This window comes from Ictalurus punctatus, chromosome 8 (assembly GCF_001660625.3).
Source record: "Ictalurus punctatus breed USDA103 chromosome 8, Coco_2.0, whole genome shotgun sequence".
Classification (NCBI taxonomy): domain Eukaryota; kingdom Metazoa; phylum Chordata; class Actinopteri; order Siluriformes; family Ictaluridae; genus Ictalurus; species Ictalurus punctatus.
The window spans coordinates 1,784,764-1,807,500 of record NC_030423.2 but is presented as its reverse complement, the minus strand read 5'-3'; the positions used below and the strand labels follow the sequence as shown (position 1 = coordinate 1,807,500).

Sequence of the window (22,737 nt, the reverse complement as noted above, 5' to 3'; positions counted from 1 at the left end):
ATGTATGCTCAATCCAAAGGCACTTACTATGTGCAGGTAAGACATCGTCTACACACTCCTCTCACACACCCCGGGTCCTCTATATGCGTTTTCGTGCTCGTACTCGCGTGCACGTACTAGCAGGGATGAAAATAAATAAATAAATAAATAGATAAATAAATAAATAAACACGAAAGGAGAGATGAATAGGGAAACGATCGCGAGCGTCTTCGATTTCCGAATACGGAGGATCGATGGCTGGCCGCCGTCTAACTGCAGCGCTATTATGTGAAGGGGAACAGATGGATGTGCCGGAGGTACCGTGCGAGGCACATGTGCCGAACAAAATAGCTGCTGAGGAGAGGACTCTCTGTGCTCTTCATCGAAAGGAAGGCAGCAGCTGGTGTGTCCGGGACGCTTGTTTATTGATACGGTTTTATTTCCTGTGACACGGCAGTCTCTTCTCTCTATCCCATGAGAAGACTCGTAGAAACCCAGGCGCGGTTTCGGGTCGGATCACCCAGGCGCTTTAAATCGCCGTCTCCGAGTTTTAGATCTACACACGAGGAAAAAAGTAAAAACATTTACTCCCGACTCGTTCTCGAGTGGATTTGAGACGGTGGTGAAGGGAGGGGTCACCCGGAAGTGAAAATCGCGCTAATCGGTTACTCCGCCTCGCGTCGTTCCAAACACGTACGACTTTCCTTCGTCTCTTCGGAACGCAAACGGAGACGTCCGCGTACCTTTATTTATTTATTTATTTATTTATTTATTTTTCTAATGAAACCTGCGAGATTTCCGCCCGTCCGTTTACAGTCCGGTAACCAGAGCGCTAAAAAATCCATAAAGGCGTCGGAAAAGTCCTCCGTGTGACTCCGCGGTCCTCTCGTGAGCGCGCGTACGTTTTGATATTTTGTAAATAAATTTGAGTCATTTTGCGCGCGCGAAGCGTTCGTATCGCTCCGTAAAATCGGGATGAAACGCCGCCTTTACGGACGTTCTAGAGCGCGAACGTTTTGGTTACTCGGACAGTAAACGGACGGAGCGGGATCTCGCACGTTTCGTTAAAAAAAAAAAAAAAAAGTCTCCGTTTGCGCAGACGGAAGTCGTACGGGGTGGAGTAACCGATGTCCGAATTTTCAATTTTTGGGTGAACTATCCCTTTAAATGAGAATTGTTGGCTTTTGGGCGTTTCCTTGTTCATCTCGGTGTGCCTCATAGGCGGCTGTGAGCTCTAAAAAAATAACAAACCGCCCCTTTAAGTGCTCGTAATACAGTAGTGTGGATTAAAAGATCTCTTTTTGACGTGTGTGTGTGTCGGACACGGGAATGCTGATATTAATAAGAGATGATGGATGATATTTATGGTATGCAGATGATTTGACTCACACACACACACACACACACACACACGCACACACGCACGCAAGGGATTTGGAGAATGTTTGAAGCCCATGCTAATGTTTTCCTGTGTATTTCCACAGGAAGTCGGGAATCTGGAGATCGCGATGTTAACTGAGCAGATGTTAACACGCCCTGTTTTTGCCCTTGCGTGAACGTGCCGTGTAGCTACTGCATCTTCACGCAGGGATTTTTGTTTTTTTTATGACTCGCCTACTTTTACTAGGGACCGTTTTCAACGAGAATTCCTATGGAGCAGAGTTTCCATTAAAAACCAATACAATTCCCATTACAGCCCATTCAAATTCTTTGAGGGTTTCTATTGTTCTTTTCCAGCAGGGACTGGGAGCCAGTGTATTCCTGCTAGGATCGGTCTGACGCGCTCTCCCGTGGTCACCCGATCCGAAACGCGAGAACCCGATGCGATCCAAAACACGCATCCAGAACGTTAATTAACACCGCGACGCGACTCTGTCGAAGACCCACGTGCATAACGACGCGGACTAAACTAGATTCCCCCGGTTGCCATCTGGTATTTATTGCATCCAGAGTGTTAATTGCTCCATAAGCCGTCCGTTACGACCGCGGTAAACATATGGCTCGTGTTCAAAGACGGCAGCAAATTGGGGTAACATCCTGTTTTTGTCCTTTTATTCATAACTCCACAGCCTCATCTGTCTCTCTAGTGAGACACTCGGAGCCCTTTTACGTCTCTTATTGTCTCTCCCGGGCCTCCGTGTGGCGTTTAAATAGCTCCATTATCGTGCAGAAAATGTCTGACGTACTAATAACGTTCAGGCACCAAAAGGCCAGGCTAATCGTAGGCTGGCGGAGGTATTTGAAATCACGAGTCAGATTGTTTGTTCAGTGGTCTGGGTTCTCTCTGATATATCTGTACCCCTCTCTCTCTCTCTCTCTCTCTCTCTCTCTCTCTCTCTCTCTAAGCTAGAGGACGACATCGTGGCTCGGCCGAATTACTTCACCACTATGAAGAACTTTGCTCTCCAGCAGCCTTCGGAGGATTGGATGATCCTTGAATTCTCTCAGCTGGGCTTTATCGGTGAGTCCGAGCCCAGTTTAAAAGGGCATGTGCTGTAAAAATGGGCTCTCCTTGTACTGTATTTATTTATTTTTTGATTGATTGTCACACCCTAGTTTTCACTCGCCATGAAAAGCCGTACCTTCCGTTCAAACGTACAGGTTCGATCCGTCCGGTTTCGGTACCGCTTATCCTACACAGGGTCACGAAGGAGCCTGGAGCCTATCCCAGGGAACTGGTGGGGAGGGGGAGGGGGAGGGGGAGGACATCCTGCACACAAGGAAGGGGACACCCTGGACACGATCGCACACACGTTCACACACTACGGGCAATTTGGGAATGTGAGTCAACCTTCCATGGGTGGGGGGAGGAAACCGGAGTACCCTGAGGAACCGGGATTCGAGCGGCCAAGGGTTCGAGACGCGAGGCGAGCACTGAGCCACCCACCGCGTCCCCGTGTACGATTTTATCTCTAGACCTATCTATATCTCTAGACTTATCTATTCGGACCGGACCAGTTTTGCGTGAGAGCGTCGGGTATTACCGGAGTACCTCCGGGTCATTTTTAGTACTTTAGTACGCGTCTGATACGGTTCTGCTGTATTTTACGCCCAGGAGAGATACCTCCATGTAATCTAGCATATGTCCGAATCGACACGGTGCTCCGGGCGCCGTTACATCCTGCGAGGAGAGGGTTTGCGGCAGGTATTAAAAATGCACGTCGTTAAAATATAGGCGACGTGTTAAAAGGAGGTTTCGGCGAACCGACGCTCCAAGGGGGTGTGAGTTAAGTTCTTGCACATATTCGATTGACACACAACTCGCACATGAATATTAATGAACACTGGGTGTCTGATCATGCATATTAATGACTAGTGCTCACTCCGTTATGAAATGTTGTACCTCCAGGACCAGGATCAGAACAACGAATACAATCTGTATGGAAAGAAACAAACGAAAACAAGCTGTATGTATGTGCAGCTCGTAGGGAGTCGCATTATATAAAGGATACCTACATTTCATATTCGGTGAATTAAATAAGTCCGGGGCAGTGTATAATATCGGTACGTCCTCTGTGTGGGAGGGGTTGTGCGTATATTTGTGGTTTTATGGGTGGGTTTGATCGAGCCTGCGTTTCCAGAGCCTCCCAACTGTACCTCTGAAGTGCGTCCTTCCTTAACGGACCGACGAGTCAGGAATCGATTGATCCGAATCGCGTCCGTTTTGATATGACGGCTAATTGTCGTAATGAGAGTGATCCATGCTGGATCTCCCAGCGCAGTAACCTGATTGGATGGCATCGATTGAGAGATCACATGGGTTCTGTGTGTGTGTGTGTGTGTGTGTGCATTTGATGAGAAGAGGAAGAAGAAAAAAAAAGGACGATCCTAGCATTTCAGTCACGTGCTAGAAATATATTTATTTATTTATTTATTTATTTATTTTTTCTGTTGCCATATTCGGGGCTGAATTATTTTGCCTCAGCGCGCAGCTAGACGTGAAAGCTAGCTAAAAATGGTCCGCCTCACTTCAGAAGAGAATAAACAGTGCTTCGATAAAAATCCATAAAACAGCCTGTGATCCTTATGGGTTTTCCCCTGAACTCTCTCTCTCTCTCCGTTCTGCAGAGCGTTTAAGAGCACTGGCGGCTCTCCGCGTCCGGGTGGGTAAAGAATCCCAGCGGGTTTCATCGAGCGGAGGGAAAAACCCTACCGTTACAGGCGGAGTAAGCCGATCTCGGCTAACGGACTTTCGCTAACGCTATACGAATACTCGCCGCCAAGATTAGCTTACCTAGCTCGCAGGACTGCGAGGCAGTAGGATCGAGACGATCCACTGAAGATGTCTGTAGTTGATCATCAGTGTAAATGGAAGTGATCTGTCTTAACGAAGCACATGCGCAGTGAAATGAACAGACGGCAGAATGACCAGAGCACAAACAGGCCTAGCAGGCAGACTAGCAGGTCCGCTAGCCTGTAGCGTCTACGTTCTCTAGTGGAAGTTTAAATTTATTTCTAGTGGAATTTAAACGAATCCAGCATATGGTCAATGTCGATTAAACTCTGATTAAAGTCAAATAAACAGCTCTGACATCACTGCTCGTCGCTCTCGGGAGCTGAGAGACCGAGGCGGTTTGTTTTGGCTCTGAGCGTACATGCTTTAGCTCCACGGAGTGGCGTTTTTTTTTTTTTTTTTGCCTCTGGTGGATTCCCACAAGTGTTCCATGACCTTTGATGCTCCTCACAGACGGAGTTGAGTCTTGTGACTGGTAAACAGCACAGAGCGATTGCCTAAGGCGTGCTCTGTCACCACAGCGTGGTTTTATTTCTGAGCAGTAGGGGGCAGGAGAGGAGTTTTCGAGAAGAGACCGACGAAGAGAGCTTTTGTGTGTTAAATATTCCTCTTCTGGGTGCGTATAAAAGCAGCAGTTCTCCAGCGGAAATCGATATTTATTTTATTTTGCAGGTTGCTAGCTTTCTGCAAGGTAAAAAGCGATGGTTTCCAAATCGCAGGTGGATCGATATCCGTCCATACGGCCAGCATCACAGTAAAATACTAGCTTCCCATAGGTTTTACACGCAGCTTAATCTACACCCAGGGAGGCACGAGCGTGACCCGGGGAACTCGGACACTCTGGATGGGGGGTGTCGACATGGTTCGCAGACTGCAGACCATTTGGAAATGCCTACAACACATGTCTTTGGACTCCTGTGCTTCCCGTAGCTGCTCCGTCGGGTTTAAAAATCACTCGTCAGATCCCGAGCTGCACCACGCTCCTTCCGAACGACCGGTCCAACCATCTCAGGGTACAAAGGAAGGCACGCATGGAGACTGTTCTGGAACCAGTGGAGTCACCGGTGGTCTTCAAACCACGTCGGTTTGGGGTGGTAGGACGGTGCTTGGGGCAGTGAGTGTACTTGCGCTCGCACTGCTCTTTATATGTATTGATTTTTTTCCCTACATGCTCACACCCAAGCACTCCCTGCTTTCCTTCTTGCAGTTCTGAGCTCCTTTGTAAGCTTGTCCCAGTGCAGTATTGAAAAGGAAACATAAAATTGATTTATTTCCTACACACACATACACATACACACACCAGCTGGCATGTACCAGCGTTCAAATCTCTAATTATATCTTCCTGTCACCTGTCATGAATGCTAAAATCTGTTCCCAAGTCATCTCATTAAACTGAAAAGAGTGCTTCAAGAGCTGAGGAGCGAAAAAAAGCCCCACTGGATGTTTCCTGCTTCCTGTGCTGTCAGTTAGCGTAGTAGCTAGAAAAGCCTCTGTAACGTCACGGCTAGCGGAGCGTCGTCCTGCCGCCAGACAGAAGGATGCGGAATCACGTCTCGTCCTGACCGCCTGCCTCATCTCACTGTTAATTGGAGTGGCGATGGGTCGACAGCCATGACTGAGACACTCACACACACACACACACACACCACATCCACAGGCACTGAATTAGTTCCCACCGGATATAGTTATGGAGAGCCCTGCTGTGACCATGCGCTGGTTCTCACAGCGAGTGGGAAGTTGACTTATTCTGTCCATTCTACAGTTTAGTTAACACTCCGTGCTGTCAGAGGGCCTCTAAATACACCAGGTCTGCTTTCCACAGCCTTCTGTATCTAATCTGTGTCTAATCTTCTGTATCTGATCTGTACTGTTATGCTATAGATAGTATAAGGGGGAAAAGAACGAGTGACATTTTGTAATATTCAGCTCTGCGGTTTGGGCGAGCCCGAGTCCACATGTGTACACACGGCCGTGGCTGACGGGACCGAAGCCCGTCCACCTCGAGGTTTGGTTCGTTGCGCATTCTGAGAGGTTTTTCTGCTCAGCACGGGTGTAAAGAGTGATTAATGGAGTTATAGTAGCCCTTCCTGTAGCTCTGGGCAGTCTGGTCGTTCTCCTCTGAGGCATTTGTCCCTGAGGAATTGTAGCGTGTTGGAGGGTTTTTTGTTTGTGCACTATTCTGGGTGAACAGTCCGGAGACTGTTGTGGGGGAAATCCCAGGAGATCGGCAGTTTCTGAGATGATGTGACCGAGCGCCACGGTTACGGTCACCGAGATCACATTTCCCCATAATGGTGCTGACACTGTGACGCGACTGTGATGTTATGATGTGAACATTAACCGAGCCTCTGGTTCAGCTGTCTACAGTGCACTGCGGCCACTTCCGTGCTACCTCTCTATATCCATCCATCCATCTATATATCTATCTATCTATCTATCTATATCTATCCATCCATCTTTCTGTCTGTCTATCTATCTATCTATCTATCTATCTATCTATCTATCTATATCTATCCATCCATCTTTCTGTCTGTCTATCTATCTATCTATATCTATCCATCCATCTTTCTGTCTGTCTATCTATCTATCTATCTATCTATATCTATCCATCCATCTTTCTATCTGTCTATCTATCTATCTATCCATCCATCTTTCTATCTGTCTATCTATCTATCTATCTATCTATCTATCTATCTATCTATCTATATCTATCCATCCATCTTTCTATCTGTCTATCTATCTATCTATATCTATCCATCCATCTTTCTGTCTGTCTATCTATCTATCTATCTATCTATCTATCTATCTATCTATATCTATCCATCCATCTTTCTATCTGTCTATCTATCTATCTATCCATCCATCTTTCTATCTGTCTATCTATCTATATCTATCCATCCATCTTTCTATCTATCTATCTATTTATCTATCTATATCTATCCATCCATCTGTCTATCTATCCATCCATCTTTCTATCTATCTATCTGTCTGTCTATCCACCCATCCATCCATATCTATCTACATCCGTCTATCCATCTATTTATCCATCTATCTATATCTATCTATATCCATCCATCCATCCATCTATTTATCTATATCCATCCATCCATCTACATCCATCCATCTATTTATCTATCTATCTAGATCCATCCATCCATCTTGTTTTTGCTCGCTAGGCTCCTCGGGCTCAAGGAGAACGTATAAACGTGAACGCATAAAAATGACGTGAAGGTGTCGAACAGCACCGGCGATCGCTGCGCTGCGGGAAAAATGTACACAGTCTTTCCCTAGATTAGCCCCGCCCACTTTACTACACTACACCGAAGCGTCGTGTCGGACAAAGTAGGATTTTTTTGTCGTCGTTTCGTGACTGGATCTGGATTTACATCAAGTCTCATCATTGTGGAGCGAGAGAGAGAGAGAGAGAGAGAGAGAGAGAGAGAGAGAGATTTAAATACGCTTCATCTTATAATCTTTTATCACTCCGGTTACATAACTCAGATGATGTCTATAATCTCATTACAGAGTACAGCACGCTAAAGCAAATGTAATAGAACGAGAGCAATGAGAAGAAACAAATATTAGAAAAGGAGGATTAAAAGTCAATTCCAAATTCAGAGTTGCGAGATTAACAAGACTACGGCAAGCACGCGAATATTACGGGGTAGGAAAGTTCGCCGGAAAGAGGATGTGCCTGAGAGAGAGAGAGAGAGAGAGAGAGAGAGAGAGAGAGAGAGAGAGAGAAAGAGAAAGAGAGAAGGTCAGGAGGTATGTGTGGTCTTTGATTGTACCTTTCTCAGATGGTCCTCACTGTCTGAGTGTGTGTGTGTGTGTGTGTGTGTACGTGAGTACTGTATGCGCGTGCTTGTATTCGTTTTCGCGAGCTGGATCATCTCCGGGTGTTTGAAGGTGAAAGCCGCGCGAGCGCGGTTATATAAAAGCGTGATTGGTGAAACTTTTATTCCAAACACAGCGTAGGATGTACGCGACCTTGGACGCCAGAAGCTGTTAAATTGACCTCGCTAAAAGCACAGGCGATTGTCGAATCGATTGCTCACGGCGTCTACTCTATACGACCTGTTCGAGTTTCTGATCCGACGGTCATTCCTTCATCGGTGTCTGTTCGAACGCGTTATCACGTGCGATCTGATCTCTCTAGCAGCCGATCGGATGACGTCAGTGTTAGCAGTGTGATGAGAGAATGTCGAATCGTTTCAGTCATGCGATACGGGCGCTAGGGTTGTACTTTACTTGAGTATTATCGACGTCGCATATATGAATATTTAGACACTCGTCCAAAAACAAAAACCCCTGTTGCAGGGGTAAGGGCCTCGCTCAAGGGCCCAGCAGTGGCAGCTTGGCAGTGCTGGGGCTGGAACCCCCGACCTTCTGATCAGTCACCCAGAGCTTTTGCCTTGCCACTTGAATGGAAAGGGATTCGTTCATCTAAAACGCAACCAAAAAACAACTGCAGCAGAAACTTAGTAGTGCTGTTACCTTCACACACAGGCTGCATCTGGATGATTGGAACGTTCAGGAATAATAATAATAATGTTAAAAAATAGCACGTTCGCCTCACACCTCCAGGGTCGGGGGTTCGATTCCCACCGTGGCCCTGTGTGTGTGGAGTTTGCATGTTCTCCCCGTGCTGCGGGGGTTTCCTCCGGGTACTCCGGTTTCCTCCCCCAGTCCAAACACATGCACGGTAGGCTGATCGGCGTGTCCAAAGTGTCCGTAGTGTATGAATGGGTGTGTGAGTGTGTATGTGATTGTGCCCTGCGATGGATTGGCACCCTGTCCAGGGTGTACCCCACCTTGTACCCCATGCTCCCTGGGATAGGCTCCAGGTTTCCCCGTGACCCTGAAAAGGATAAAGCGGTAGAAGATGGATGGATGCATAATGTTAAAAAACGCTTGAATGGGGCTTCAATAAACGAATATGATCGCAGGCGTCTGCCGCATTGTTCTGAAAATGAAACCTGTACCGCGATCATAACGGGGTCCGTGGAAGTGATTGTTACTCTTAACGTATGCGTTCGAGCGTCCGGCAGAACGTGAGGGTCGTAAAAATAAAACAAAGAGCCTCGAGATGAGATTTCGAATTTCTACGGTTTTATATGAAGATATTTGGATCGGATTGCTGGCAGGGGAAAAAGAAAAAACAAAAAGCTTCTGGGTAATGCCAAGGCGATGAAAAGACAAGGATTGAGAAACTACGTGAGTGCTTCGGCTAATCCGAAAAAAGAAAGGGAAATAAAGGGCAGTGTGTTTACATATCTAGAAATAAAGAAGAGAAAAGGGAGGGATCCTGGAAATAGAGAAGAAGGCGTCCGCGGTAGAGGGGTGTGTCGGGACCCGGCGGAAAACGTCGCGGGAGTGTGCGGTTTTTACGTTCACGTGGGAAGGATCTGGCAGTCAGATATGAAGCGCATGGGACACATAAAGAGCTCTTTTTTTTTTTTATTCATGTTTTCACAGCCGCTTGTGGGAATTCTAATCCAAGTCGTGCTGTCAATATGGAACCGAGGAGGTTTTCGTAAGTCTGACGCTACGTCTGTTCTCGTACACGAACTCTCTGACGGGTTGGGGATTCTGACGATACTAAGTGTTTGCCGTCTTGTGATTGTAAACGACCAGGTCCACGTTCGGAAAATACGTTTACGTGGACATGCCTTCATTTGGCTTGGAGGCAAGTTGAGGAATGTAATCTGAGCGTGAGGCTGAGAGGTCGAGGTGTTGCCCGTGTGAGTCACGTGATGATGTACTCGTTCGAGGGTTGTACGAGTTAATGGCTTAGTGGTTTGCACGTTTGCCTCGCACCTCCAGGGGTGCGGGTTCGATTCCCGCTTCCGCCCTGCAGGTTCCTCCACGTACGCCGGCTTCCTCTCCCAGTCTAAAGACACTCCCATGGTGTCCCGCGGAACCTCGTCCATGGTGTCCCCCACCTTGTCCCCTGAATCCCCTGGGATGGGCTCCAGGCTCGCCGTGACCCTGTATACGGGTATCTGGCGCGGTTTCGTTTTCTACACCTGTCCTAAACAAGGCCGACACGACGTTGGCACCTCGGCCTGGTTTGTTAAGGACCGGGGAGAACAATTCTGGGACCAGGAAGAATTTTGGAACGGTGTGTTAAGTGTGCAAAAACAAAACACGTGACCGCTCATTACAGTGCACTGATCCTGAGAGAATACGACCATTCCAGAGGAACGACAGAAGAGAGGCGCAGTGTTTGATGTGAGGGAACAGTATTCGGGCGTGACGGACAGACAGGCAGAGACGTGTGCGCGCGCGCGTGTGCGTGTGTGTGTGTGAGAGAGAGCGCGAGTGTGACTAATTGATTTCTGCAGCACAGTTTCTACGCCTGTAATCGCACAAACCCGGTTCTCCGGCCGTATACGATAAACCGTACCACGTGCGCCGGCCCGCTGCGCGGGATGAACCGTCGCCATGGCGACGGCGCAGGTCCGCTCTTCTCCTTTCCCGACAGATCTGATTTCATTACCCGCGCAAGACGTGATGTCATGTTTGCGGTTTTACGTTAAAGCTTCTCGGGTCGCTTTCCGTTCTTGAGACGCGTACGGACGTGAAGATGAGATTACTCCTAGAGCCGCAGGGTAACAGTTATCCCAGTTATTCACCTCTCTCTCTCTCTCTCTCTCTCTCTCTCTCTCTCTCTCTCTCTCTCTCTCTCTCTATGTCTGACTTTATTAAATGTGTTTCTAGCTCTCACTTCACATGCCAAGAGTTGAAATCAAGTGCACATATCAAGTCTGAGTTTTTTTTTGTTGTTTTTTTTGGCTGTCGATTCTTTTAACGTGACTCTAATGTGTTTCATTGTTGTTATTCATTGCTACAGCCTTCGTTATATATATTTATATATATATATATAAAAAAAAGAGCGACCAATAGTAAAATAAATTGGAAAGCAGTTCTAAAAACAGTAGCTCATAAAATCGTAATTCAGGCAATAAGACATTAAATAATTTTTATTTATTTATTTATTTATTTATTTTTTAAAGGCACATTTCAGCAGCAGCTCTATTTTCAGGACAGGATGAATCATAACGTCATTATCAGTCTCATATAAAGGATTAGATGATGTCATGCTCTGTGTATTAATGGTGTGTGTGTGTGTGTGTGTGTTTGTCGTCATAGGGAAGATGTTTAAGTCACTGGATCTGTCTCTTATAGTGGAGTTCATCCTGATGTTCTACAGGGACAAACCCATCGACTGGCTGCTCGACCACATCATGTGGGTGAAGGTGTGCAACCCGGAGAAGGACGCGGTATGCGCTCTCTCGCTCGCCCTCTCTCTGTCATGCCCACGCTCAAACGCACACCCTCGCACACGGAGGGAGAGAGCGATATCAGGCTCTCGTTCGCTCTCTTTCATTACGGTCGTTTGTTTAATCATTCACTCTAACGATCATTACTTATTATTACGCATAATGGTATAATTACTCTGGACTGATTAGTCATTATAGTCACTCTCTTTAGTCTGGTTGCCCGTCTGCTGCCTGTCGCTATCCTTTTCTCTTTCCTTCACCGTCTTGTCTCTCAGTGTCCCCCTCTCTCTCTCTCTCTCTCTCTCTCTCTCTCTCTCACACAGACACACAAATAACGAAGTGTCTTTTTTTTTCACGAGTGCCAGCGCTACTTCACCGATGACATGATCAGTGTGTCCACCGAGTAAAAATAATAACCGCAGAGGATCGACGTCGTATTTCTGGCTTTACGATCCGTGGTCTAAATATGCACCGATCGGCCAGAAGGATAAAACCATGAAGCGGTGGGATAGATTTATTAGGTTCGTGGGTGACGAAGAGTGAGTTCTCGAAGTTGACGTGTTGGAAGCAGGAGAAATGGGCAAGCGGGAGGACCTGAGCGAGCAAACCGTGATGGCCGGACGACTGGGTCAGAGCGCCTCCAAAACGCTAGTGTGTTCCCGGTATGCGGTGGTTAGAACCTACCAAAAGTGATCCAAGGAAGGAGAACCGCTGACAGGGTCGTGGGCGCTCATATTAAGTCTCGCTGATGCGTGTGGGGAGCGAAGGCCAGACGTCTGGACGGATCCTGTAGAAGATCTACTGCAGCAGAAGTCGATGAAGAAGTTCATGCTGGTTCTGACAGAAAGGAGTCGGACCGGTCCGAGCGCCCATGCTGACCCCCTGTACACCACCGGAATCTCCTACAATGGGCATCCGAACTGCACCATGGAGCGATGGAAGGAGGTGGCCTGGTCTGATGAATCACAGTTTCTGTTTACATCACGTGGCGGCGCGTGTGCGTCGTTTACCTGGGATAGAGATGGCACCAGGATGCGCGATGGGAAGACAGTGATGCTCTGAGCGATGTTCTGCTGGAGTCCGTCCCTCAACGGGTCAGAGCCGTTTCGGCGGCACGGAGGGAACGCGAAGCGAAGGCGCGCCGCGAGCGGACCCGGCGGGTCACGATGAAACGATCGGGGTCGGTCTGAAAAATATCAGCCCCGGTGCACACGAAAGCTTGGGGGCGGGGGGAGGGGCGGGTTTCGTTCTGTGTGCTGAGCAGACGCGACCGTTAACAAGACTGTCAGAATGCACGGAGCTCAAGGGGCGTGTGTAGCGTCTTAATCATGTGATCCCTGTGTGTTCTCTACAGAAACACTGCGACAGGCAGAAGGCAAATCTGCGCATCCGCTTCAAGCCTTCCCTCTTCCAGCATGTGGGGACACACTCGTCTTTGGCTGGGAAGATCCAGAAGCTCAAGGTGAGTGTGTGTGTGTGTGTGTGTGTGTGTGTGTGTGTGCACTTAAGGAACTTGTTTTCTACAGAGATGTACTGCTGGGCACTGCAATAGCCACAGACGCACTTGCACAGACGAGAGATAAGAAGACACTTATGTATTATTTGTCCGTTGGATCATTGCCTTGCCTGGCAGCGAGCGCTGAGCTGTGGCACTCATTGCCAGCGTGATCCCGCTCACTTCATGTAATATTGATTCGGCTTTCCTCTGCTGCCTGGTTGATGATCAGAAGATTCCTAACCTGGGGGGTGAAGCCATCCATATGCTGTCTGCTAGTCGTCTTTACCCACTTCTGCCTCGCTTCTTTTGTCTCCGTCAATGACAGGACCTCTAGAAATCTTAATGTCCTTCTTGAACTCTGTAGGACAAGGACTTTGGGAAGCAGACCGTCCATAAAGGCCACGCTAACCCGTTAGCCGAGGTCACCACAAGTCTGAAGACCTACCAGCACTTCACGCTGGAGAAGGCTTACCTGGGCGAGGATTTCTTCTGGGCGTTCACGCCTGTGGCTGGAGACTTCATACGTATCCGATTCTTCACCCCCGTCCGCATAGAGAGGTACACACACACACACACAAACTAATTCCTCATTCTCCTATAAGAGCCCGAGAGTAACTCTTTAACGTGATGCGACCACCACCGTGCTTCACCGTGTGCCCTCGGGGCGACGAGCAGCGCTCCGTTGCCGTCGAAACCTGTTCCAAGGTGGAAAAAAGTCGCGTTTTTGGTCTCATCAGACCAGAGGACGTTTTCACCCGTGTCTCTAGCGTGCCTTTCGGCGTATTATATCGATTTCCCTCACTTCTACTTCAGTATTATGGGCTATTTTTAGTTCCAGGCTGTAATACTACCAATAAGTTCACTGCACTCGATAGAGCTTCCATTTTTTCACGAGTCAGTTCGACTCGGTGTTATTTATCTAGCGCTTTTTAATTTTTTTTTTCTTCCTAGAACGGACGAAAAAGCATCTGAGGCTTCAATCACAGAGAAGTGGGACTCGATGTAGAGATGGTGCCTTGGCTTATGAAGTGATAACGGATCGAATGTTTTTCCCCTTAGCAGCCTTTCTGTTCCGTTTCGTTCTCGTCGGCTGGATGAGAAAAACCGCGGCGCTTTCCTGCTGAAGTTTCCTCTGACTGTTACGAAGCGCTAGAACCGGAGACTCCTTCCAGAAATACTAAATAAACTTTAATAGAACGGGTGCATTCATATAGACCTGCGATTCGCCTCGTCAGGGAAGCCGTTATAGACAATGACCCGACACCTTGTGATTAGATTCGGGAGTCGAGCGCTGTGGGGTTGACGTGGCGTGTCTTTTGTTGTTGTTGTTTTTGTTTACTACTGAACACCACAGAGAAATCACATTAACTGTCGGCGTATTTGAAAGGGCTCGTCCCGCCCTCTCAGTTACGGACGGGAACCGGGATGTCTTGCTTTGCGGAGTGATGCAGAAAGGATTTCCTCGCTCATGCATTTCTCCTACACAGGCACACGCGTATGCGCTCGCTCCGCTCAGCTCAGCTCGACCCTTTGCTCCGTCTCGAAAGCTTTAAGCTTACAGCTTTACTTTTCCTCTGTTCCGTTTCCAATCCTCTCCAAACCGGAGAGGTCACTGAAGCCGATGTCTAGCGCGAAACATCTGGCTATCGCTCTGGCTGAGTGTGCCCAGGAGGTTGGTTTTTCAATACGAGTCCAGCTTTCAATACGATTATGGAAAATGATGTCTTCCTTTCTGTACAGAGGAAGTCCAGACGCTCAGACGATTCGTCTAGCCTTCTGGTATCCAAGCACAGAGCTGTTCAGCTGTTGAACTGATATATCACAGACATATATATAACTGTTATATCACAGTCCTGTTGAATTCTCCATCCTGATTGGTCAGAACGGGATTCGTATTCGATAACCGAGAGTAGTTTCGAGACGAATCACAGATTCATATGATGTTTGATTCATATGATGTTTGATTCATATGGTGATGTTTATTTACCGTTTTTTTTTTTTTTTTTTTTTTGGGAAGGAGTCTCCAGTGTCAGCTCGTCTCGAAACAGTCAGCAGGGCTTTCCAGTGTTTCTGTAACATAACGATGCATTTATTTATTTATTTATTTATTTATTTATGTGTTTGTTTGTCTCATGGATGCCAAGGGAAATAAAAAAGGAGAGCCCGGTGAGGGAACGGCGGCGAATACCTGCTCTAAGTGATAACAGGAGCTCTAACAGCGGCGGTATACTGTAAGAGGAATAAAGCACTTCAGGACACGCTGTTGTTGGAAAATAATCAACCATTCCAGGTCGGTGTTGATCATTTCCCGATAACAGCACGTCTCATCATGATTAATTCCTTACTGTGCTGGAGTTTTGCGGAAGGATGCACGCCCGTGATGATGATACAACGCGCGATAATGCAGTGTAGCGCAGTCCGAACTTGTCTTGGGACCAGATGGAGGCGGAAAAGATGCGATTGTGGTGAAAATAAATAAATAAAGGAAGGAAATAAACAACAGGCTGGCTCGATTGCCATTACATCACTGCTTAGATGGTTCGTTTTAAGCGCTTTTAAGCAAACATTTGACAGATTTCACCCTGTATTCCTTCTTTACAGTTACCGATTATCGGCAAATTAAACCGACGACGTTGCAAAAGTATTCACTTCTCATGAATGCAGACCTGTTGGAAGGTGACGTTTTGAAGAGAGCTCTGGAGAACGCTTTTAAGATTTAGTTTTGCGTGACACTGACCCCTAGAGTCCAAACAAGGAACTTCGTTCTAGCTAGCGCCATTAATAGCGAGAGAATTGTTTGTTAAATATTCGGAATAGCTGTCGGATAACGTTCTACAGTTAACTAACTGACTCATAAATAAATAAATAAATAAATAAAAATCTCTTCTAAAAGACACCCGTGATCTAACGGCTTATTCAGCCGTGTCCACGCAACAGTAAGAAATTAGCTTTCCTTTTTCCTCACCGTTATCTGTGTGTGTGTGTGTGTGTGTGTGTGTGTGTGTGTGTGTGTCGCAGGTATTTCTTCCGCAGTGGGAATATCGAGCACCCTGGAGACAAGTTGTTCAACACTACAGTGGAGGTGCTGCCATTTGATGTGAGTGTGCCTACACACATACACACCCCTTGGGGCAGGAGGTTCCGCGATCCGTCGCCTCAGATCCTCGCTCTCGGCTGACAGGAGAGGAACCCGATGCGGTCTTCTGCTGTTGTAGCTCATCCACCTCGACGTTTGATGTGGTGTGCGTTCTGAGATGCGTTTCTGCTCAGCACGGTTGTAAAGCGTGTGCGTTTGAGTCGCTATACGGTAGACTTCCTGTCAGTTCAGGATTTGGTTTCGTTTTGTTTGGTTTTTTACACCCGAGAGACTGTTGTGTGTGAAATTCCGACAGTGTCTGAAATACTCGAGCCCTTCGGGTACATGGAAAATGCGAAAACGATAAAGCGGCTAAATGATCGCGTCTACGGTCCGCTGAAAAAATCTACGAGTCAAAGAGCTGACCGGACGTCGTCTTCCCTAATCGACGTGAGCTCTCGCGCGGGCCGTTCCTCTATGAACGCCGGCGCCGTAGATCGTCTTACACCCGCGATCGCGTGTCTGACGGCCGGGTCACTCCCGACACGTCGTACTTTGCAGAACGGTTCGTAGACGCCGGCGGTTTCAGACGTCCGGGCGGCTCGTCTTCTGTCTTCGTCTTAAAAGGTTTTTAGAGTCAAAATATCGAGTCGTTACGACTTCCTGCAAGTAGTAGTGAAGAAGCAGAAGACGTTCCCGTCCTCTCACTCCTACACCTTCGGCTCTTCGCGCGGCCCGGCCCGGGGACGTAAGAGCCGTGGGCCGGAGATAGAAGATTTGTGTGTTTTTATGGAGTTGGAAGGTTGTCCCATGGTCACGCTGACTGAGGGTGACTCTCCGTGCTCGGTGCGAGCGTGCGTCTGCTTTCGGAAGATGTTTTATTGGCAGGCTGAAGAGAAGAGAGGGAGTGTGGTCATGATTTAAGATTAGCGTCGGAAACAAAAGCTCCCAACGAGATTGATGGCGGGAATTTCAAGGAACAAGCACCATATTGCTTCTTAACATCTCTCTCTCTATCTCCCTTTTCTCTCTCTCTCTCTCTCTCTCGTCCTCCTTCCAGCCCATATTTCTTCATGTTTTCCGCTACTTCCTGCGGTCTTTGTATCTGTTATTCTTTATCTCCTCCTCCCTCGCCTTTTTCTCATCGCTCCTTCCGCAGCTCCCCAGAGACCTGTTTAGATTCAGTGGAATTTTCTGGAAGGACCAAAGTAGGAGGGCTGTTTGTGTGTGTGTGTGTGTGTGTGTGTACGTGCGCCCGCATGTTTTTATATCTTAGTGGACACCAAGTGTCTCCAGATGGTTAGGAGTATCTGACAGTTCGGACCTTGTAAAACTGGAGCTTTTCCATCCATCCATCCATCCATCCATCCATTCCAGCAAGTGACAGTTGACGTGAATAGAGAATGGCGGCATCTTACAGTCTGAGAGCAGAAAGGGATTGTGGGGATCAGCAGCGTAATGCAGACCTGCACAGACATACCAACACACCGTCTCATTTCAGTGCCGTCTCTAGGGCCTTCGCTTCGCTTCCGCGGAGCGGAGACGCAGTGCTTTCTCCTCCACCGCGTTACCATTTCACCCTGGCAGTAAGCAAGAAATCCAGACCTGCCCCTGCTTCTTTTTTAAAGAAGGAAAAACATACACGCATGCCACACGAGACCGCCGTTGTAATCTTGGCTCAGGGGAGTCACGTTCATCTCAGTATGACCGCGTTTCTAAACGGGACGTGACGCGCATGACGCGGGTTTGTCTCGATAAATAAGATCATCATTTAAGATGGGTCGTTTGTGTTTGCTCGGGTCGGGTTTGTGACCGCGCTGCTGTTCTAGAAAATTCGTCAACGCCTTCTTACTGTTTCATTTCTTTGCTTTCAGAATATCCAGTCTGAAAAAGAGGCTTTGAAAGAGGAGAAGGAGAGAACCCCAAAGTACCAGCGCACAGAGGACGGCTTCATTAGAATAGGTGAGACGCCGCTGAGCGTAAACACGCCGTCGATGAAAAGGTGTTGATTGGAAATGGAAAAAAATAATTAAATACTAGTATAACATTAACTTATTCATATTAATCTTTTTTCCCCCCTCTGTCAGCAGTACAGTATAAACAGTCCTATGATATGACGTCTCATCTCATACTTTATCAATACTTAGTGTTATCACGTGCGGTACGTTTCCATACACCTAGGCTACAGATATTATATAAAACGTACCGTAGTGCGTCACCGAGATGTTTTTCTGCTCGCCGTGGCTGCAGAGGGCGGTCATTTCTCAGCGTTCCTGCCGAGTTGACCTCTCTGACCTCTCTCGTCAACGATTCTATAGACTGTTTTATGTGGAAAATCCCAGGAGATCAGCAGTTCCTGAAACACATCACTTTTATTTTTTATTTTTTTTTAAGCTTAGATCGGATAACCGCATTAACGAGCACGTGTACAAGCTCCTATTAAAGTGACCAACGGGAGTATATTTGTATTAAAAAAAAAAATCGAAATAAAATCCTTTCCAGAGGTCTCAAACACCTGAGACAATCGTACAGTGAGAAGCTAGTGGTCGATGTATGTCGTGTAGATGAGCCTGCGCTATCCGTAAATTCTACTAAACCGCACCTTTACTCGTCACTGTGGAGGCACGCTTAACCTTGTTTACCTTTTATATGTATATTTCACCTGGAAATGTGGATATACAGTGTATAATAAGCTGTAAAGGTACGCCGCATGTTTGTTTTCTATCCATCTCTGTAGGTCAGTTTCAGAATGGTATCGCAGAGGGGGAGGTGGACGCCTCGTTCGGGCCGCTGGAGGCCATGCGGCTTTCCGTGCTCACCGACTCGCCCGTGTGGGTCATTCTTAGCGAGGTAGGCCAAAAAAATTAAATAAATACACTTGATAAGAGTAAAATGACACCTGATTTATTATTTACATTTTTACTTACACAATAAAGGTTTAAAAAAGTGAAAAGCTTGTTCGGTCCTTCGTCTCTGATCTCGATTAGCACAAAGGCAGGATGGGAAAGAGGTAAAGGTCGAACCCTGCTGTTATAATCAGTTCAGAGCAGCAGTGTTTGGACCTGATTTCAGTCCACTGAATTAAACTGAATTAAAAATCTGTCGAGGACAGAAAGCTTTGATACATATGTACGGTGGATATCAAATTTTAAAAAAAAGTCTACACGCGTCTGTTAAAATGGCAGGTTTTAGTAAAGTACATCGGGAATGTTTATTACGTATTCAATAAAACATTTAAGCGAAAAACAAACAAACATTTTAGGGGGAAATAAAAAAATTCCTGAACGGATCACATTCGATCTGGCGTTCAGACGTAATTATCATACAGCCGTCTTCAATGAAATGATTCCGAGTAACCCGGAAATAAAGACCAGATGTTTCTGCGGGACTTTCTCGACATCTTCTTGGATTCTGCTGCAGCCATGGCCCGCAAAAAGGTCCCGAAGCATGTCTGGCATCTGACGTGTTGAAAAAATATACATCGGGAAAGGGGTACAAAAGAATTTCCAAAAACGTTCGATGTACCGTGGGACACCGTGAAGGCCGTCATTGAGAAGTGGAGAAAATGGGGCACCAACAGTGACGTCACCGAGAACGGGACGTCCCTCTGAAATGTACAAAAGGATAAGATAAAAGCTTACCAGGGAGGCTGCCAAGAGACCTACGGTAACATTAAAGGAGCTGCAGGAACCTCTGACACGTACCGATTACACTCTGCATGTCACAGCAGTGTCTGGGCTATGGGGTAGGGCGGCTAGACGGAAGTCATTGCTCAGAAAAAAAACCCGAAAACACCAAAGACCAAATCACTAAAAGAACATCATGGAACCCCCGGGGAAGCACGGTGGTGGCGGCGTCGTGCTTTAGGGCTGCTTTTCTTTGTTCTTTTTTTTTCAAGGTGGAGGGAATCATGAAGATCTGCAGAAACCAGTCGATTCGAACGCAGAACACTTCAAGCGTCTGCTTCTAAAGCTGAAGACGAAATGGGATTTCACCTTTCAGGACGACAACGACCCAGAGCGTACGTCCAGATCGACGAAGGAACGGCTCGACCGAAAGAAAATCGAGGTTTTCGAATGACCTCGCCAGAGCACCGTCCTGAATCCGACTCAGAATCGGCGAGGTGACCCGAAGCGGCCGAGCACAGAAGACGCGATCTCACAGTCTGACGGATCTAGAACGTTTTCGCAAGAAAGAGTTGGAAAATATCGCCAGGTCAAGACGTGCCACGCCGATAGACTCGTACACGAGAAGACTGAGCGGAGAAAAGTTCTGACATGATTTATCTTCGTTTCACTCTTTTACTTCTCAAAAACCTGCCATTTTAAACGGGTCGGCGATGAGTCGGTACCCCGTCCAGGGTGTTCCAGGGAGTCCTCTAATGAATCGACGTCGTCCAACCAATCAGATTAGAGAATTCGGTAAAGTAGGTGTGCATTGTAATTAAATGAGATGCTGGAGTTAACACGCACATTTCATTTCATCATTTTAAAGACTTTTTTTAATGTCTTTGTTGCAGCGAGTTATTCAACATACGGGTTTTTATTATTAGGCTGTTGTTGTTGTTGTTGTTGTTGTTGTTTATTGCTCTGTGTTAAGATTTTGTGCTTTTTTTTCTGGTTAGATTTTCATTAAGAAAGCAGAGTGACGACGCCTCCTTCCGCTCCACGTGGTCTCGCTGGGCGTTGTGTGGTGCAGGACGCTCGGCGTCGGCGTCGGCCCGGTGTTTCTTTCAGCTCAGTCCATCAGCGCCGCCTGCTGGCCGGAAGTCTCTTCAGCACGGTACAACAGTGGAGCAGCACGCCCACGCTGAAGCCACGAGATCACTCACAGCCAAGCTGCTGGCGACAAACAGACGCCGCTGTATAAACTGCATAATGAACTGTATTTATGTGTATATACATGGCTCCTGGTTCAGTGAGTGTAATCACACTGGTCTATTTGTCTATGGGCTCACCGGATGGAGACTCTCTCGCCCTTTGGAATACTGAAAAAGTTTTTTTATAGCTCTGGAAAATGCTGCTTTTTTTTGTTTGTTTGTTTGTCTGTCGTTGTTTTTGTTTTCATTCGAAATCCGAGGACTCGATTTTTTTTTTTTTTTCTTCTCGTTCAAGATATGATTTGCAAAGTTTTAATTTGTGCTATCATTTTGTGGGCAAATATTTTTAGGTGCAGGGTTTGCTATTCCAAAACAAAAGTGTAGTTCTTCTGATACTTGCACATGTTAAGGACACACACGTAGATATGATCGTCACGAATGTGTGTTTGTATGTGCAAAGGTTTATAGTGATCGACCAAAGTCGGGCAGATGGATTATAGCTACAGATATTACAAGCTATAAAAGGAAATTAATAAAAAAAATGAAGAAAAAAAAAAAAAACAACCTTTGTGACAACCTGTGTGTTGAATTTATTTTACGTGGAATTCTGCTACGTCTTACTATGTGAGATGAAGCTGAGAGGTATCATGGTGAGCTGCTAATGGATCTGGTGAGGGACGGTAACGCACGCCGAGACAACGTTCCGATCACGTTTAAGAAAAGTTCCGCAAACAGCGACGCGAATGTGAAAACGTCGTGATCTTACATCTAGAGCTTCACGTGCATGTTCAAAATAGCGGTCTTCTGCCCTGGTTTCTTTTCTATCAACCAGTATTTTTGTCCAGATGTTAAATTGACTTCTCTCTGCCGAGAAACTATGTGGACACCTGCCCATTCCATCACACCCATAGATGTGGTTCTTCCCCAAACTGTTAAAGCAGACGATTGTCTAGAAAGTCTTTGTACGCTGTAGTATTACAATTTCACCGGAACCATGCTCGAGCATGGCCGAGCTCCATGAAGACATGTTTTGCCGAGGTTGGAGTGGAAGAACTCGAACGTCCTGTACAGAACCCTGAACTCAACCTTACTGGATGAACTGGAACGCCTTCTGCGCACCAAACCTTTCTCAAATGACGTCGGTACCTGACTGAATGAGCACGGACCCCGACAGCTAACCTCCGTGCACACAGGACAGAGCCGGTATTCAAACCCCTAACCCCGTGGCTGCGATGCGACCCACCTAACCACTCAGCCGAAACTTCAGAACTCCATGTCCTTTGACTGACTTTTCTTCGTTTATCCTTTAAATCCTCTGCGTATTTTTCATTATGAGAGCCTGCATTCTTATAAAAGAAATCTAATCTTGCACCGCTAAGGGTACTTTGGCTCGTGTCTCGAGGGAAGCCTTCATGGTTCTATATACAGAAGAGTTTCTCTTTCAGAAAAGACCAGAACTACAACTTGTTCCGAAAGCTAGGACCGTTAACCAGACGAACGACTCCTCGGACAACCTGTTTGGTGAGTTAGAGCACTGATGGATGATTCCCTGGTCCTTTCATGCCGTCCTTCGTTTACTTCACATTGAATTCGGTCTGATATTTATTTAAGGGTCTCGTAGATTCATAAAGGTAAAATGGAGCAGCTGCGTATGTACCTAATATGCATTTGAAAGTGTATGTAGATGTTTGCTTGTTCTCAGCAGGGCTCGAGATGAAATGTTTGTTGACGGGTCGGTTCGTGCTGCTGGCACAGGGTTGCCTACAGGTGCTCAGGAACCCAACCAAACAGGACAAACACCATTTTCTCCCTTTGCAAGACCATTTTATACGAGCCTTTAAAGAA

At 46.9% G+C, this 22,737-nt stretch overlaps 1 protein-coding gene across 2 annotated transcripts in view; it reads left to right on the top strand.

The window, feature by feature from the left end:
- The window catches only part of mgat4b (alpha-1,3-mannosyl-glycoprotein 4-beta-N-acetylglucosaminyltransferase B), a 100,190-nt gene extending 78,420 nt beyond the window's left edge, over nt 1-21,770 (top strand). The window contains exons 7-15 of one of the 2 annotated variants that reach the window (XM_017473616.3): nt 1-36; nt 2,326-2,440; nt 11,369-11,499; nt 12,854-12,961; nt 13,362-13,555; nt 16,016-16,094; nt 17,948-18,035; nt 18,811-18,923; nt 20,698-21,770. The exon at nt 1-36 is cut by the window's left edge and continues 40 nt beyond it. In XM_017473616.3, coding sequence (XP_017329105.1) covers nt 1-36; nt 2,326-2,440; nt 11,369-11,499; nt 12,854-12,961; nt 13,362-13,555; nt 16,016-16,094; nt 17,948-18,035; nt 18,811-18,923; nt 20,698-20,721 — 888 coding nt within the window. In that variant the 3' untranslated portion in view covers nt 20,722-21,770. The remainder of the gene's footprint in view (nt 37-2,325; nt 2,441-11,368; nt 11,500-12,853; nt 12,962-13,361; nt 13,556-16,015; nt 16,095-17,947; nt 18,036-18,810; nt 18,924-20,697) is intronic. The other variant, XM_017473614.3, reaches the window with a different exon arrangement.
- The last annotated feature ends 967 nt before the right edge of the window (nt 21,771-22,737 follow it).